This window comes from Nomascus leucogenys, chromosome 11, assembly GCF_006542625.1.
Source record: "Nomascus leucogenys isolate Asia chromosome 11, Asia_NLE_v1, whole genome shotgun sequence".
NCBI lineage: Eukaryota > Metazoa > Chordata > Mammalia > Primates > Hylobatidae > Nomascus > Nomascus leucogenys.
This window is the reverse complement of record NC_044391.1, coordinates 72,397,570-72,414,977: the sequence shown is the minus strand read 5'-3', so window position 1 is coordinate 72,414,977 and position 17,408 is coordinate 72,397,570. Positions and strand designations below refer to the sequence as shown.

The 17,408-nt window shown below is 40.1% G+C and overlaps 1 protein-coding gene across 3 annotated transcripts in view; it reads left to right on the top strand.

Annotated features, from left to right (window-relative positions):
• Positions 1-17,408, top strand: part of CLRN1 (clarin 1) — a 48,342-nt gene that overhangs the window by 21,062 nt on the left and 9,872 nt on the right. The window contains exons 2-3 of one of the 3 annotated variants that reach the window (XM_003256294.2): positions 12,951-13,130; positions 14,214-14,252. In XM_003256294.2, coding sequence (XP_003256342.1) covers positions 12,951-13,130; positions 14,214-14,252 — 219 coding nt within the window. Of the gene's footprint in view, positions 1-10,473; positions 10,889-12,950; positions 13,131-14,213; positions 14,253-17,408 lie in introns of those variants that run through there. The other 2 variants (XM_012510575.2, XM_003256293.2) reach the window with 2 other exon arrangements.

The following is a 17,408-nucleotide window of genomic DNA, read 5'->3' as shown; positions in this document are numbered from 1 at the left end:
GGGCAGAGTTCTTATGAATGGTTTAGCACCGTCCCCCCTTGGTACTGTATAGTGAGTGAGTTCTCACGCGATCTGGTTGTTTAAAAGTGTGTGGCACCTCCCATCTCTCTCTTTCTCCTACTCTGGCCATGTGAAGTGTTGGCTCCCGCTTTGCCTTCCACCATGATTGTTAAATTCCCAGAGGCCTCCCTAGAAGCTAATGCTGCCATGTACAGCCTGGAGAACCGTGAGCCAATTAAACCTCATCTCTTTTTAAATTACCCAGTCTCAGGCCGGGCATGGTGACTGACACCTGTAACCTCAGCACTTTGGGAGGCTCAGGCAGGCAGATGATTTGAGATCAGGAGTTCGAGATCAGCCTGGCCAACATGGTGAAACCCCATCTCTACTGAAAATATAAAAATTAGCCAGGCATGGTGGCAGGTGCCTGAATCCCAGCTACTTGGGAGGCTGAGGGAGGAGAATTGCTTGAACCTGGGAGTCAGAGGTTGCAGAGAGCCAAAATGGAGCCACTGTACTCCAGCCTGGGCAATGGAGTGAGACCCTGTCTCAAAAAAAAAAATATTACCCAGTCTCAGGTATTTCAGTCTCAGGTATTTCTTTACCTGAGACTATGAGAGAATGGACTAATATAGCTGAGGAATTTTATTTTATTTTAAAAAAACTTTTATTTTAAGTTTGGGGGTACCTGTAAAAGTTTGTTACATAGGCAAACTCCTGTCATGAGGGTTTGTTGTACAGATTCTTTTCTGCTTCTCTCCCTCCTCCCACCCTCCATCCTCAAGAAGATCCCAGTGTCTGTTGTTTCCTCCTTTGTGTTCATAAGTTCTCATCATTTAGTTCCCACTTATAAGTGAGAACATGCAGTATTTGGTTTTCTGTCCCTGTGTTAGTTTGCTAAGGATGATAGCCTCCAACTCCATCTATCTTCCTGCAAAAGACATGATCTCATTCATTTTTATTGCTGCATAGTATTCCATGGTGTATATGTACCACATTTTCTTTATCCAATCTGTCATGGATGGGCATTTAGGTTGATTCTGTGTCTTCAGAATTGTGAATAGTGCTGCCATGAACATTTGTGTGCATGTGTCTTTATAGTAGAATGATTTCTATTCTTCTGGTAGTAATGGGATTGCTGGGTCAAATGGTCATTGTGCTTTTAGCTCTTTGCAGAATCAACACATTGCTTTCCACAGTGGTTGAAGTAATTTACACTCCCACTAACAGTGTATAAGTGTTCCCTTTTCTCTGCAACCTTGCCAGCCTCTATTATCTTTTGACCTTTTAATAAAAACCATTCTAATTAGTGTGATGGTATTTCATTGTTGTTTTGATCTGCATTTCTCTAATGACCAGTGATGTTGAGCTTTTTTTCATATGTTTGTTGGCCACAGGTACATCTTCTTTTGAAAAGTGTCTGCTCATGTCCTTTGCCCACTTTTTAATGGGGTTGTTTGTTTTTCTCTTGTAAATTTGTGTAAGTTCCTCATAGATGCTGGGTATTAGGCCTTTGTCAGATGTATAGCTTGCAAATATCTTCTCCCATTCTGTAGGTTGTCTGCTTACTCTTTTGATAGTTTCTTTTACCATGCAGAAGTTTAATTAGATCCCATTTGTCAATTTTTGCTTTTGTTGCAATTGCTTTTGGTGTCTTTGTCATGAAATCTTTGCCAGGTCCTATGTCCAGAATGATATTGCCTAGGTTGTCTTCTAGGGTTTTTATAGTTTTGGGTTTTACATTTAAATTTTAATCCATCTTGAGTTGGTTTTTGTATATGGTGTAAGGAAGGGGTCCAGTTTCAATATTCTGCATATGGCTAGCCAGTTATCCCAGCATTATTTATTGAGTAGGGAGTATCTCCTCCATTGCTTGTTTTTGTCAGGTTTGTTGAAGATCAGATGGTTGTAGGTGTGTGGCCTTATTTTGGGGCTCTCTATCCTGTTCATTTGGTCTATGTGCCTGTTTTTGTACCAGTACCATTCTGTTTTGGTTACTGTAGCCCTATAGCATATTTCAAAGTTGGGTAACATGATGCCTCCAGCTTTGTTCTTTTTGCTTAGAATTACCTTGGCCATTTGGGCTCTTTTTGGTTCCATATGAAGTTTAAAATAGTTTTTTTTTCTAGTTATGTGAAGAATGTCGTTGGTAATTTGATAGGAATAACATATAATGATATTGATTCTTCCTATCCATGAGCATGGGATGTTTTTCCATTTGTTTGTGTCTTCTCCGATTTCTTCAAGCAGTGTTTTGTAACTCTTATTGTAGAGATTATTCACCTCCTTGCTTAGCTGTATTCCTAGGTATTGTATTATTTCTGTGGTAATTGTGAATGGGATTGCTTTTCTGATTTGGCTCTCAGCTTGGTGTTGTTGGTGTATAGGAATGCTAGTGACTTTTGTATCCTGAGACTTTGCTGAAGTTGTTTATCAGCTGAAGGAGCTTTTGGGCTGAGACTATGGGGCTTTTTAGATATAGAATCATGTTCTCTGCAAATAGATTTAGTTTGACTTCCTCTCTTCCTACTTGGATGCCTTTTATTTCTTTCTCTTGCCTGATTTCCCTGGCCAGGACTTCCAGTACCATGTTGAATAGGCATGGTGAGAGAGGGCATTCTTGTCTTGTGCCAGTTTCCAAGGAGAATGCTTCCATCTTTTGCCCATTCAGTATGATGTTTGTGGTGGTTTGTCATATATGGCTCTTATTATTTTGAGGTATGTTCCTTTAATACCTAGTTTATTGACCGTTTTTAACATGAAGCAGTGTTTAATTTTATCAAAAGTCTTTTCTGCCTCTGTTGAGATAGTCATGTGGCTTTTGTCTTTAGTTCTGTTTATGTGATGAATCACATTGGTTGATTTCCTTATGTTGAACCAACCTTGCATCCCAGGCATGAAGCCTACTTGATTGTGGTGGTTTAGCTTTTTGATGTACTACTGGATTGTTTGCAAGTATTTTGTTGAGGATTTTTGCATTGATGTTCATCACGGATATTGGCCTGAAGTTTCTTTTTTTGTTGTGTCTCTGCCAGGTTTTGGTATCAGAATGACGCTGGCCTCCTAGAATGAGTTGGGGAGGAGTCCCTCCTCCTCAATTTTTTTGGAATAGGTTCTGTAGGAATGGTACCAGCTCTTCCTTATACATCTGGTAGAGTTTGGCTGTGAAGCCATCAGGTCCTGGGATTTTTTAGTTGATAGGGTATTTATTACTGATTCCCTAAATAGACCAATAATGATTTTAGAAGTGGAGTCAATTTTTTCCTGGTCCAGTCGTGGGAAGGTGTATGTATCCAGGAATTTATTTAGCTCTTCTAGGTTTTCTAGTTTGTGTGCATATGGGTGTTTGTGGTAGTTTCTGGTGGTTGTTTGTATGTCCATGGGGTCAGTGGTAACATTCTCTTCATCATTTCTAATTGTGTTTATCTGAATCCTCTCTTTTCTTCTTTATCAGGCTAGCTAGTGGCCTATGTATCTTATTAATTTTTTCAAAAAACAAGCTCCTGGATTTGTTGATCTTTTGAATGGTTTTTCATGTATCAATCCTTCAGTTCAGCTATGATTTTGGTTATTTCTTGTCTTGTGCTAGCTTTGGAGTTGACTTGTTCTTGCTTCTCTAATTCTTTCAGTTCTGATGTTAGTTTGTTAACTTGAGATCTAACTTTTTGATGTGGACATTTAGTGCTATAAATTTAACTCTTAACACTGCCTTAGCTGTGTCCCAGAGAGTCTGGTATGTTGTATCTTTGTTCTCATTAGTATGAAAAAACTTCTTGATTTCTGTCTTAAATTCATTATTTATCCAAAGTCATTCAGGAACATGTTGTTTAATTTCCATGTAATTGCATGGTTTTGAGCAATTTTCTTAGTCTTGACTTCTATTTTTATTGTACTGTTGTCTGAGGGTGTTTGATATGATTTTGGTTCTTTTGCATTTGCTGAGGATTGTTTTATGTCCAATTATGTAGTTGATTTTAGACTATGTGCCATGTGGTGATGAGAAGAATGTATATTCTGTTGGTTTTGGGTAGAGAGTTCTGTGGAGGTCTATTAGATCCATTTAGTCCAATGTTGAGTTCAGATCCTGAATATCTTTGCTAATTTTCTGCCTCAATGATCTAATACTGTCAGTGAAGCACTGAAGTCTCCTACTACTATTGTGTGGGAGTCTATGTCTCTTTATAGATCTCTAAGAACTTGCTTTATGAATCTGGGTGCTTCTGTGTTGGATGCATATATATTTAGGATAGTTAGATCTTCTTGTTGAATTGAACCCTTTACCATTATGTAATGCCCTTCTTTGTCTTTTTTTATCTTTGTTGGTTTGAAGTCTTTTTTGTCTGAAATTAGGATTGCAACCCCTGCTTCTTTCTGTTTTCTGTTTGCTTGGTAGATTTTCCTCCATCCCTTTGTTTTGGACCTATGGGTGTCCTTACATATTTTATCTTTGTCTATCCATCCAGCCATCCAGCCATTGATTCATCCATATCATTTTTAACCAATAAGGACTTTTAAAGGCACAACCACAACACCATTAACATAACCAACAAAATCTACAACAATGATAAAATATCATCTAATACCCAGTCCATGTCCAATTTTCCCTCGCTATCTCAAAATCGTCTTCTTAGAAATGGTCTGTTCAACCACAGTGCAATCAAACTAGAACTCAGGATTAAGAAACTCACTCAAAACCGCTCAACTACATGGAAACTGAACAACCTGCTCCTGAATGACTACTGGGTACATAACGAAATGAAGGCAGAAATAAAGATGTTCTTTGAAACCAGTGAGAACAAAGACACAACCTACCAGAATCTCTGGGACACATTCAAAGCAGTGTGTAGAGGGAAATTTATGGCACTAAATGCCCACAAGAGAAAGCAGGAAAGATCCAAAATTGACACCCTAACATCACGATTAAAAGAACTAGAAAAGCAAGAGCAAACACATTCAAAAGCTAGCAGAAGGCAAGAAATAACTAAAATCAGAGCAGAACTGAAGAAAATAGAGACACAAAAAACCCTTCAAAAAATTAATGAATCCAGGAGCTGGTTTTTTGAAAAGATCAACAAAATTGATAGACCGCTAGCAAGACTAATAAAGAAGAAAAGAGAGAAGAATCAAATAGATGCAATAAACAATGATAAAGGGGATATCACCACTGATCCCACAGAAATACAAACTACCATCAGAGAATACTACAAACACCTCTATGCAAATAAACTAGAAAATCTAGAAGAAATGGATAAATTCCTCAACACATACACCCTCCCAAGACTAAACCAGGAAGAAGTTGAATCTCTGAAAAGACCAATAACAGGCTCTGAAATTGTGACAATAATCAACGGCTTACCAACCAAAAAGAGTCCAGGACCAGATGGATTCACAGCCGAATTCTACCAGAGGTACAAGGAGGAACTGGTACCATTCCTTCTGAAACTATTCCAATCAATAAAAAAAGAGGGAATCCTCCCTAACTCATTTTATGAGGCCAGCATCATCCTGATAGCAAAGCCGGACAGAGACACAACCAAAAAAGAGAATTTTAGACCAATATCCTTGATGAACATTGATGCAAAGATCCTCAATAAAATACTGGCAAACCAAATCCAGCAGCACATCAAAAAGCTTATCCACCATGATCAAGTGGGCTTCATCCCTGGGATGCAAGGCTGGTTCAACATACACAAATCAATAAATGTAATCCAGCATATAAACAGAACCAAAGACAAAAACCACGTGATTATCTCAATAGATGCAGAAAAGGCCTTTGACAAAATTCAACAATACTTCATGCTAAAAACTCTCAATAAATTAAGTACTGATGGGACGTATCTCAAAATAATAAGAGCTATCTATGACAAACCCACAGCCAATATCATACTGAACGGGCAAAAACTGGAAGCATTCCCTTTGAAAACTGGCACAAGACAGGGATGCCCTCTCTCACCACTCCTATTCAACACATGTTGGAAGTTCTGGCCAGGGCAATTAGTCAGGAGAAGGAAATAAAGGGTATTCAATTAGGAAAAGAGGAAGTCAAATTGTCCCTGTTTGCAGATGACATGATTGTATATCTAGAAAACCCCATTGTCTCAGCCCAAAATCTCCTTTAGCTGATAAGCAACTTCAGCAAAATCTCAGGATACAAAGTCAATGTACAAAAATCACAAGCATTCTTATACACCAATAACAGACAAACAGAGAGCCAAATCATGAGCTGAACTCCCATTCACAATTGCTCCAAAGAGAATAAAATACCTAGGAATCCAACTTACAAGGGACATGAAGGACCTCTTCAAGGAGAACTACAAACCACTGCTCAATGAAACAAAAGAGGATACAAACAAATGGAAGAACATTCCATGCTCAAGGGTAGGAAGAATCAATATCATGAAAATGGCCATACTGCCCAAGGTAATTTATAGATTCAATGCCATCCCCATCAAGCTACCAATGACTTTCTTCTCAGAATTGGAAAAAGCTACTTTAAAGTTCATATGGAACCAAAAAAGAGCCCGCATTGCCAAGTCAATCCTAAGCCAAAAGAACAAAGCTTCAGGCATCACTATACTACAAGGCTACAGTAACCAAAACAGCATGATACTGGTACCAAAACAGAGATATAGATCAATGGAACAGAACAGAGCCCTCAGAAATAACGCCGCATATCTACAACTATCTCATCTTTGACAAACCTGACAAAAACAAGCAATGGGGAAAGGATTCCCTATTTAATAAATGGTGCTGGGAAAACTAGTTAGCCATATGTAGAAAGCTGAAACTGGATCCCTTCCTTACACCTTATACAAAAATTAATTCAAGATGGATTAAAGACTTAAATGTTAGACCTAAAACCATAAAAACCCTAGAAGAAAACCCAGGCATTACCATTCAGGACATAGGCATGGGCAAGGACTTCCTGTCTAAAACACCAAAAGCAATGGCAACAAAAGCCAAAATTAACAAATGGGATCTAATTAAACTAAAGAGCTTCTGCACAGCAAAAGAAACTACCATCAGAGTGAACAGGCAACCTACAGAATGGGAGAAAATTTTCCCAACCTACTCATCTGACAAAGGGCTAATATCCAGAATCTACAATGAACTCAAACAAATTTACAAGAAAAAAAAACCCCATCAAAAAGTGGGCAAAGGATATGAACAGACACTTCTCAAAAGAAGACATTTATGAAGCCAAAAGACATGAAAAAATGCTCACCATCACTGGCCATCAGAGAAATGCAAATCAAAACCACAATGAGATACCATCTCACACCAGTTAGAATGGCCATCATTAAAAAGTCAGGAAATAACAGGTGCTGGAGAAGATGTGGAGAAATAGGAACACTTTTACACTGTTGGTGGGACTGTAAACTAGTTCAACCATTGTGGAAGTCAGTGTGGCGATTCCTCAGGGATCTAGAACTAGAAATACCATTTGACCCAGCCATCCCATTACTGAGTATATACCCAAAGGACTATAAATCATGCTGCTATAAAGACACATGCACACGTATGTTTATTGCGGCACTATTCACAATAGCAAAGACTTGGAACCAACCCAAATGTCCAACAACGATAGACTGGATTAAGCAAATGTTGCACATATACACCATGGAATACTATGCAGCCATAAAAATGTTGAGTTCATGTCCTTTGTAGGGACATTGATGAAACTGGAAATCATCATTCTCAGTAAACTATCGCAAGGACAAAAAACCAAACACTGCATGTTCTCACTCATAGGTGGGAATTGAACAATGAGAACTCATGGACACAGGAAGGGGAACAGTCTGGGGACTGTTGTGGGGTGGGGGGAGGGGGGAGGGACAGCATTAGGAGATATACCTAATGCTAAATGACAAGTTAATGGGTGCAGCACACCAACAAGGCACATGTATACATATGTAACAAACCTGCACATTGTGCACATATACCCCAAAACTTAAAGTATAATAATAATAAAATAAAACTAAAAAAAAGAAAACTGATATTTGCGAGAAAAAAAAAAAAGAAACGGTCTGTTCAAATCACAAACCAGATTCAGAAACAATAGCCATACATTACATTTTATTAATATGTCACTTAAATTTCTTTTAATCTATTACAGTCATAGGAATTTTTATGTCTTCATTTATTCTTCCAAGTATTAAAAAAAGTATTTTTGTATTCATTGAATAGACAATGCTTGCAGAAAAGTAAAAAAATATATATTTTAGTGCAAAAAGGTACATAGTGAACTGTTCCTCAGTCTCCCTTCCCAGAAGCAATGTTACCACTTTTGTACAAATAGTCTCTGCCTAGACACACATGCCAGTCCCTAAGGTGGCTGTAACAAGGTGGTTAAGAGTGAGAATATGAATTCGAATTCCTATTATGCCACTCACTAAGTATAAATCTTGGGCATGGTACATGGCCTCTGTGCCTCAGTTTTTAATAATGGTACCTATCTCATAGGGCTGTTGAGAGAATTAAATCAGATAAGTACTTAAAGAATTATTAATATTTGTTATTATTCACATTCCCTTTTGGCTTTTTTCCCAAATAGCAGAATGGTGCACATATGTCTTCATTTATTTGGCTTGTTTTTTCACCTCACATCACATTTTGATGAATAATTCCATACATGTTGTTATAGATTTGCTTCATTCTTTGACTAATACTTCATTGCATGAATATACTATTGCTAAACATGTATGTTATTTCCAACCTCTTCTTATTATCAACAAATGCTGCAATGAATATCCTTGTAATACTTTAGTGGATTCATGTGCAAAAATATTCATAGGATAAAATCCTGAAAGTTAAATTGCTGAGCTAAAGGGTATGTGCATTTTAATGCTTTATAGATATTGCCCAGCTGCCTCAAAGGAGGTTATAACAATTTACACTCCCAAAAAAAACGCACAAGGGTCCCCATTTCCCTGTACCCTAGCTAACACAGGATACTGCTAAATGTTTTTGTCTTTGTAAACATGATGTGTTGAAAGTGGTATCTCATAGTTTTAATGTGCATTTCTCTGATTGTGAGAAGATAAAGGAAATGTAGTGCAACTGAACCTCAGCAGTCAAATGACCTGGCCATGACTCCTGAGTGAGGACACTGGTAAACACCATCAGGATCCAAACACCTCTGTATTTACGAAGAGGATGCTCCCTATTGGATAGCACTAAGCTTATTTCATGTATGTACATGTGTAGTTAGTTACATCCAGCAGTGGCAAAGGGCTTGTTCTGAACCAATCAAACTTTCTCTCCTGGCCCACTTCCAGCATATGGTCAGGAGTAGAGTGTTGTGGCCATGAGGCATGCATTTGTACAGATGACTACTTACTCCTCCTTGAAACATTTTTTTTCATTTGCTTCCCTGCTGTCTCACTCATGGGTCTGCTCCTAATTCACAAATTATTCTTTTCCCAGTCTTCTTGGTTGGGTTTTCTCCTCTTCTGTGCTTGTAGACATGGGGGAGCCCCAGGGCTTCTTTCTTGAACTACAGCTTCTCCCTGGGTTCATCTCCTTGGGATGTCTATTCCAATGGGTTTAAATACCAGGGCTAGGACTAGGGAGAGGTCACTGAGCACCTAGCACATAAAGTTTAAGGAAACATTCTTTATCGGGCCCATGCAAGTGCAGGACTGGCCCTGGAGGGTGACTACCACCTTACCTTTTCCACCCTAGGCACCTTGTTTGCCTTACCCTAGTCCCAGTCCTCTTTAACACCCCAGTCTTCTCCCCGGACCTCCAGAAACATAAATCCTATCTGACATTTCTACTTGGAGGTTTTAAGGCAACTCAAATGTAAAATATCTAAGACAGAACTCTTGCATCACTTCCCATCGTGGGGCCCAAGCGTGTCTCTTCTACTACTCTATCTCAGTTAACAGCATCACCATTTATTCAGTTGCTCGGGAGAAAAATTTTGAAGTAATCCTTGACTCTTCTTTTTTTTTTGAGATGGATTCTCACTCTGTTGCCCAGGCTGGAGTGCAGTGGTGAGACCTTGGCTCACTGCAACCTCTGCCTCCTGGGTTCAAGCAATTCTCCTGCCTCAGCCTTCTGACCTCGTGATCCACTCGCCTCGGCCTCCCAAAGTGCTGGGATTACAGGCGTGAGCCACCGTGCCCAGCCTGGATTCTTTTTTTTTTTTTAACAAGTCCTATCTTCCATCTCCAAAATGTATCCCAAATCTGACAACCTCTCCCCTCGTAGGCCAGCCCCCATCTTTCACCTCTGAAAATAGCCTCCCTTAGATCTCTGGACATTTGTCCTTCCCCACCCCCTTGTGATCACTAGTCAGCACTCAGAATGATCTTTTAATATCATGAAGGAGATTGTGTCCCTCTCCTACTTAAAACTCTCTAGTGGCTTCCTAATAAATTTAGAATAAAAAGCAAACTCCTCGCCATGGTCAACAGGCCAAGATCCAGTGGGTACAACAATCTGATCCCAGCACAATAATCCCACTTCTGCCACCCCACCATTCACCAGGCTCCACTGCACGGGCTCATTCCTGCCTCAGTTGTGCTTCTTTTCCCTGGAAAGTTCTTCCTGTAGATCTTTAAAGGGTGATTTCCTTCTCAACATTCAGGTGTCAGCTTGTGTCACTTTCCTGACCACGGCCATCCACTCAGATCACTCAAAATCCCATTACCCTATTTTAATTCTCCATCATATGTATCACTATCTGAAACTATCTTATTGTTGATGGAGGCTATTTTCTTGACCCCTTCATGGGACTCCCAACAGGGGTACCCCATTTACTCGGCCTGCCCTGCTCAACCTCTTGCAGGAGGGAGCACATGAGTGAGTGAGTGTAGGAACCAGCTGGCTGCTTTAGTGCTGTCAGGAGCGAACTCCATGCAGGCCCTGCGGCAGCATCCTGGTGGGGGTGCCTGCAACCCCAGGGCCCCAGAGGGTGTGTTGCAATGCTCTCGTAGCTCTGCCATCTGTGGACAGCAGTGTGTTGTCAGCTCAGTGGGCCCTTTGCTTCATCATGTGGGGTGGCTGCCCTCTGCCAGTGAGGGCAAAGGGCCAGGGTGACAGTCTTTTTGGGTACCCACAATTTGTGCATCCTGAATTCTTGTTTGGTGCCCAAGAGGAATGAGGTCACACAGACAAACTGAAGGATGGTGAATGCAGAGAATTTTATTGAGCAATGAAAGTGGCCCTCAGCAGAGAGAGAAGCTGAAAAGGGAATGGGAAGGGCAGGTCACTCTCCCCTGAAGTCAAGTCACATCTCTCCAATGTCCAGCCACCATCTCTGAAGTCAAGTTGCCTCTCTCTGATGTCCAGCCACTTCTCTTCTCTACTGGCGGAGACTGGGGTGTTTATAGGCAGAGGATAGGGGGTGGGACGGGCCATACATAATTTTGGAAAAAGCAACATGCTATTGGTAAAAAGACATTATTCAGAAAGAACCAATAGGGAAAGAGTGGGCACACAGGGATGGAAGTTCTCACTTTGGGCTGTGGGTTTCAGGCTTTTCAGCTCAAAGGTGAGGTTTTTCCAGGGGCCTGCCCCTGTCTGCCTAAAATTTCTACACCTCTATCATTGTTACCACTGGATAACAGCTCCTCTATAAAGTTCAGGAGCTTAAAACAAAAATTTACTAATTCACCTGGACAGTTCTTGATAGGGCCCCTCCTAACTGTTGCAGTTACATAGCAACTGGGTTGGAGTCATCTATTCTGGGCTTGACATCCAAAACAGCTTCTTCCCTTGTGTGTCTGGTGCCTCAGTGCTCCTCCAGGCAGCCTTTCTCTCCAGAAGAGTAGACAACTTCTTGGCAACTCAAGCTTCCAAAAAAAACAGCAGAGACTGCTGGTTCTGTTATCAAACAGGCCTGGAACTGGCACAATGTACTTCTGCTGCCATATTCAGGAGGTCAAAGCAATCAAAGGCCAATCCAAGTTCAAAGGCATTGGGGAAAAAATTCTACCTCTTAAATGAGAAGTGACACATGTGTAAAAGGGGGAAAAACATTGATTGTGGCCATCTTTGGAGATAAGCTATCACGTTTATTTGTTTGTTTACTTTCTAATGGTCTGTCTTCTCCCATTAGGTTATAAGCTCTGTGAGACAACAGGAATCTTGTCCATCTTGTTTTATGGCTCTGCTTCCAACACCTAGAATAATGCCTGGCACACAGTAGGTGCTCAGTAAATAACTTAAGCACTTGATACATGTTTGGGGAACTAAAATGAACTGAATTAAACTTCTCCAGATTGGTCCTGCCAGATTTGCTGATGCCAAGCATGCTGATGCTTCACCAGATGAAAGAAGCCCTAAAATGTAGGGTTTTGCTTTCTCTGCAAACGAGAAAAACTTGCCCTGAACACAAAATCTAGAAATAGATTTGGCATGTTTTCTACGTGGAAATATTTCCCATAGTACCAGAATTATTTTCCCACAGCTTTGTGCTACATTAAAATATTGAAGTTGACTGAAAATATCTCCATTCTTTAATCTTGGTGTAGACTAGAAACAATTTTTTTGTTAACAAAGTAAATATGAAAACTTCCTGATGTTTGAACTCCCCAGATATCTCCAAACTTAAAATATCATTGCAAGTTAAGATAGATTTTTTTAAGTAACTACCGAGAAAGGTCATTGAAAGATTGGTTATTAAAATGTACAGATTTGGGTTATAAAGCCAGCAATTATTTGTTTAAATCATTACATATGACCAATATGTAAATATTTTTTTACAGAAAATAAATTACCTCAAATCTCCTCTTTGCTAATTTTTACTGGTAAACTCTATAAAATGATCCTATCTTTAAACCTTTTTGTAAACACCTTATAAATTAGTAAGTGAGAATGTATTCATCAGAAGGATTTTAATGATGTTTGAAATTAAAAAAGAGAGATTTGATTTTTAAAATTATACTTGCAGACTACTGCTAATGAAACTTCTTCTAACCCTAGTTTTGTCTTATCTTCAGTTTTTCCAGATTTGCTCAAAGCAATCCCAGTGAGCATCCACGTCAATGTCATTCTCTTCTCTGCCATCCTTATTGTGTTAACCATGGTGGGGACAGCCTTCTTCATGTACAATGCTTTTGGAAAACCCTTTGAAATTCTGCATGGTCCCCTAGGGTTGTACCTTTTGAGCTTCATTTCAAGTAAGTACAAAATTCTACCTCTGAAGACAAATGTGCTTTTCAATATGTCAAAAAGACGGTCTACCTAAATATGAAGTAATAATCTTAACATATATACATGGATGCACACTGTAGTATTACATATAATAACAAAAAGTGTGGAAATACCACACTTGCTCAACAGTAGGGAATTCAATAAATACTTTATGGACACCTATATGAATAACTATGATGCTGATATTAAATTATATTTTTGAAGATGTAATCAAGAGGATAAACGCTTGTCTCAAAAAGTTACATGGAAAAAGCAGTATGTAAACTTATCTAAACATTGTGAACCTAATTTGATTATATATATAAAATAAAGAGAATATACATATAAAATACATATATGTATATATGGGGGCTATATATATATATGAAAGAGATAGATACATGATGATAGATAGATAGATAGATAGATAGATAGATAGATAGATAGATAGACAGACAGAAAACAATAGAGACTCCAGTCTGTTGGTCGTGGTTGTCTCTGACCCACGACACTATGGGGGACTTTTATTTTTGCTCATACTTTTCAATATTCCTCAGTGTTCAATAATGTGCTATTATTTATACATAATAATAAAAATAAATAAATGGCATCAAAAAAGAGTAAAGGGCCAGTGTTCCACCCACATATGAGCAGCCATATTCAAGCCTGTAGACACTTTGTGTAGCCTAATGCTAGGTGTATCTGGGCAAGGATAAACTCTAAAGCCAGAAATTAGTTCATCAATAAACATGTGCTACTCAATAGCCAGGGCTGATGGAAAAGAATATAAAACCCAGTTCGTACCAAATGGTGCTTACTATCTGCAAGTGGGAGAAGGAGAAAGATGAGAAAATGAAAAATGTGGGTATAATTTATATGTAGCTGTTCTGTAGGAGATCTCTGACTTCACCTCATTCTAAATTTGCAAAAAGATCCAACACTTTGTCAGATTCCTGGGAGGCAAGTAATTTTATTGATGGTTTCATGGAGGGATACAGAAAGATAACAACTCACATAAAGCAAACAATGTAATGAAAATCTCTATTCGACTGTTTCTTTTTCTCCTGAAGTTGCCCTTTGGCTGCCAGCCACCAGGCACCAGGCTCAAGGTATTTTCTTGCTCTTGACACTACTCCCTTCTCTCACACAATTGAACCCCAGCCACAAACGTGTATAGATCTCTCTCTCTATAAAACAAAGCCCTGTAGTTAACAGGAGGTCACTCGCAGTGTAGCCTCTGTTCATTGTTACTTGTGCACACTGCTTAGGGTCTCACCCCATCCACATCCTGCTAATCACATTATTCACCCAACTAATGTAGATCCCTCCAGTGGAGACTCTGCTAATATTTTCTTTAGATTTGTCACAAGTATATAATACAGTTTTAAATTGTACAGATGATTATCCTATAAGGGAAGAGTCTAAGCCTTTTACATCTTTGTATCTCTAACAAAAGCATTCAGCATGAAGCTCTATACACAGTGGACAATTCAATATGAATTTGCTGACTTGAAATAGCAAGCCTAGAAAGGAGATATTAACTTGGTCATTTAGACAGAACAGGTTTCAGCAATCAGAATTCAGATGAGATGGAACTGGTAGAACAGGCGCTTTGAAGCAATAAGACATGAGCCAGTGAGGAGAGGGATGGAATATCATAAACAAAGGCCAAGGGCTTTGCAATCAGAGCAGAAGAGCCAAGAGCACAGGCTCAGGGTGTGGGCAGACCAAATGAGAAAGTGATTCAATCACATGTGAAAGTCCAGATGAGAAAAGAGAGTTGGGATTACTTCTGCTCACCAAACATCCAAAACCAAACTGGTGGATCCGGGTGGTGTGCTGTTTTACTGATGACCATTACACACAATTTTAACAGAAGGAATGTAAAGCAGTGGTTCTCAAACTGGAGTTCCCAGATGAGCAGCATCTGCATCATCTGGAAACTTGATAAAGCAGCAAATTCTCAGGCCCTACCCCAGATCCACTAAATCAGAAACTTGGGGGTCTGGGGGAGGATGGCCATCTGTATTTTAATAAGCCCTTCAGGAGATTCTGAGGCTGGCTCAAGTTTGAGCTACAGGGAGTTGGTTCAACAGGTGTTGGTGGACTGACAAACAAAAAGGAGACTCCAAGGTAACTCCAAGACGGTAATGTCAGAAAGCAGCTACCACCCCTAGGGCTTGGGGGAACCAACAAAAGAGTTTGGCATTGCCAGAACCTAGAAGCTTGAGGAGAGGCCCCAGAGCATTGTGTCTCAGACCTTGAGGACTTGGCACTGGGACACCATGAAGGGTTTCTAGTAGTGTGGGAAAGGGTTGGAAACTCCCCAGTTGCTGCCATCTGGGAGAACTACAAGTGAAGTGGAAGGTGTGGGCCTTTCTGCCTTTTCTTTTCTTGTCTTCTCTCTCCCCCTGGTGCTCATGTTTGACAGAAAACAGCTGAAAAGGCAGAACTAGTTTGGGGAGTCTTGACCTGGCATCATAAAGCAGAGAAAAGCAAAGCTGGAGTGAAGGTGAGACGCAACAGCTTATTAGCAGCACAGCCGTCTAGCGCTCCAGCTTCTGAATGAAATTCTGAAGAACAGCGCATTTGGAAGACAAATTATTTGACAGATCTGACAGACGACCAAACTAACAGCATTTGAAAAGCAAGATGACTCAGAGAATACAGAATTTAATCCAAATTCCAGATCTTATCTCTGCCTTTGGCCAGGCCTAATGCAAGGAAAACCTGAGCACACAAATATATGCGGGAATGATCAGGACCTGTGCCTGCATTCTATTCTGTCTCACCCACCTTCAAATTTGTTGTAAAAGCATGGGCTCAATAAAGGTTTGTGAATCAGGGAAGGAAGAAAAGGGGAGAAAGGAAGGGAAGGAGCCAGCTCCAGATCTGTGTCTTGCAGAGGATAAAGGCCGAGTGTTTTTAGATCACCCAGTGTTTTCTTAAGCCTCCAATACTTATTTTTAAATATCAAAATGTTCAATAACTCAAAAAAAAAACTGTTACGACAACAAAACATATTTGAGGGGCAGATGGACTGACAATTTGTGACCTCTGGGGATAAACAGGCCACTTTGGAATCACAGACTTCCTAATTCCCCTTAAATCTCATATCGTACCCAGAAGCCCTTGGAACTTTGGAAGGTGTTTATTAACAGTTGTAATGTCCATGCAGACCCTGGCTCTAAGCCCCAATTGTGTAAGGGTAGGTTTGTAGCCCTTATCCCAATCATTGTAAATGTGAGCCAATGCATCACACACTCAGAGGCCAGAGACTGTATTAGGGGTCCTTTATTTCACATATGAGTCACATTCCATTAAGAGACCCCAGAGGTCAGCTCTCTTCCACTGACTGGTTCTCCTCCCTTGTTTCTCTTGCCAGTGTGTGCTGCCCAGGTGGCAGTGCTCACCGTCAGCAGAGAAGAAAAATGCTTTCCTCCTTGGACCTATTTTCTCTTTTTCTCCTCCCTACTCACATTCAGGTTCCCTAAGCTTCCCCGCTCCTTGTGCTGAAGTCATTCTATGGTCATTTCTTCAACTGTCTACTTCCCTGCTGGATGGGCACTCAAGACTTGGCATCCTGGGGCATGTAGAAGGGGGAAAGGGAAGGGAAGAGAAAAGAAGTCCTCCCAATTATCTATCTGGACCTTTCCACACTGCCCAGAGTACTGCTATGGGCATCTCCTTATGTCTCCCGATGTGGTGCATGCCAGACCCTGCAGGTAGAAAAGGAAAGAAAGCAACCCACTGGACCAGGCCAGCAATGGCTTCAGTCACACAGCTCGCTCATACTTATGGCTTCATATTCTGTTGCCTCCTGAACCAGACATTTCTTCCATTCTCATAACCTCCAGTTTAGTTCGTATTCCTCAGCATTCTCCATGTAATATTGTTGCATGAAACCCACGCAAGTCAGCCAATTTGCTCTTTCTCATCTTGTCATTTATAAACTGATGCTGAGAAGTCTTTTTCCCAAGGTAGGATTTTAGTAATACCTTCAGCATCCCCCATAGTTCATTTTGGGCAGTGATTCTCTTCTTTGACTGTACATTAGAATCATCTGAAGAACTTTCTAAAACTACTGATCTTGGGCCTCACATAACACTAATTAAATTATAGTCTCTGGGGGTAGGGCTTGGGCACTGCTATTTTACCTTAAGCTCTCTGGAGTCATTCTAATTTGTAGCCAGTGCTGAGGGTTGCAATATAGGTGAATATATTTCACATATTTGTCAAACATTGACTGAGTGCCCACTATGTGC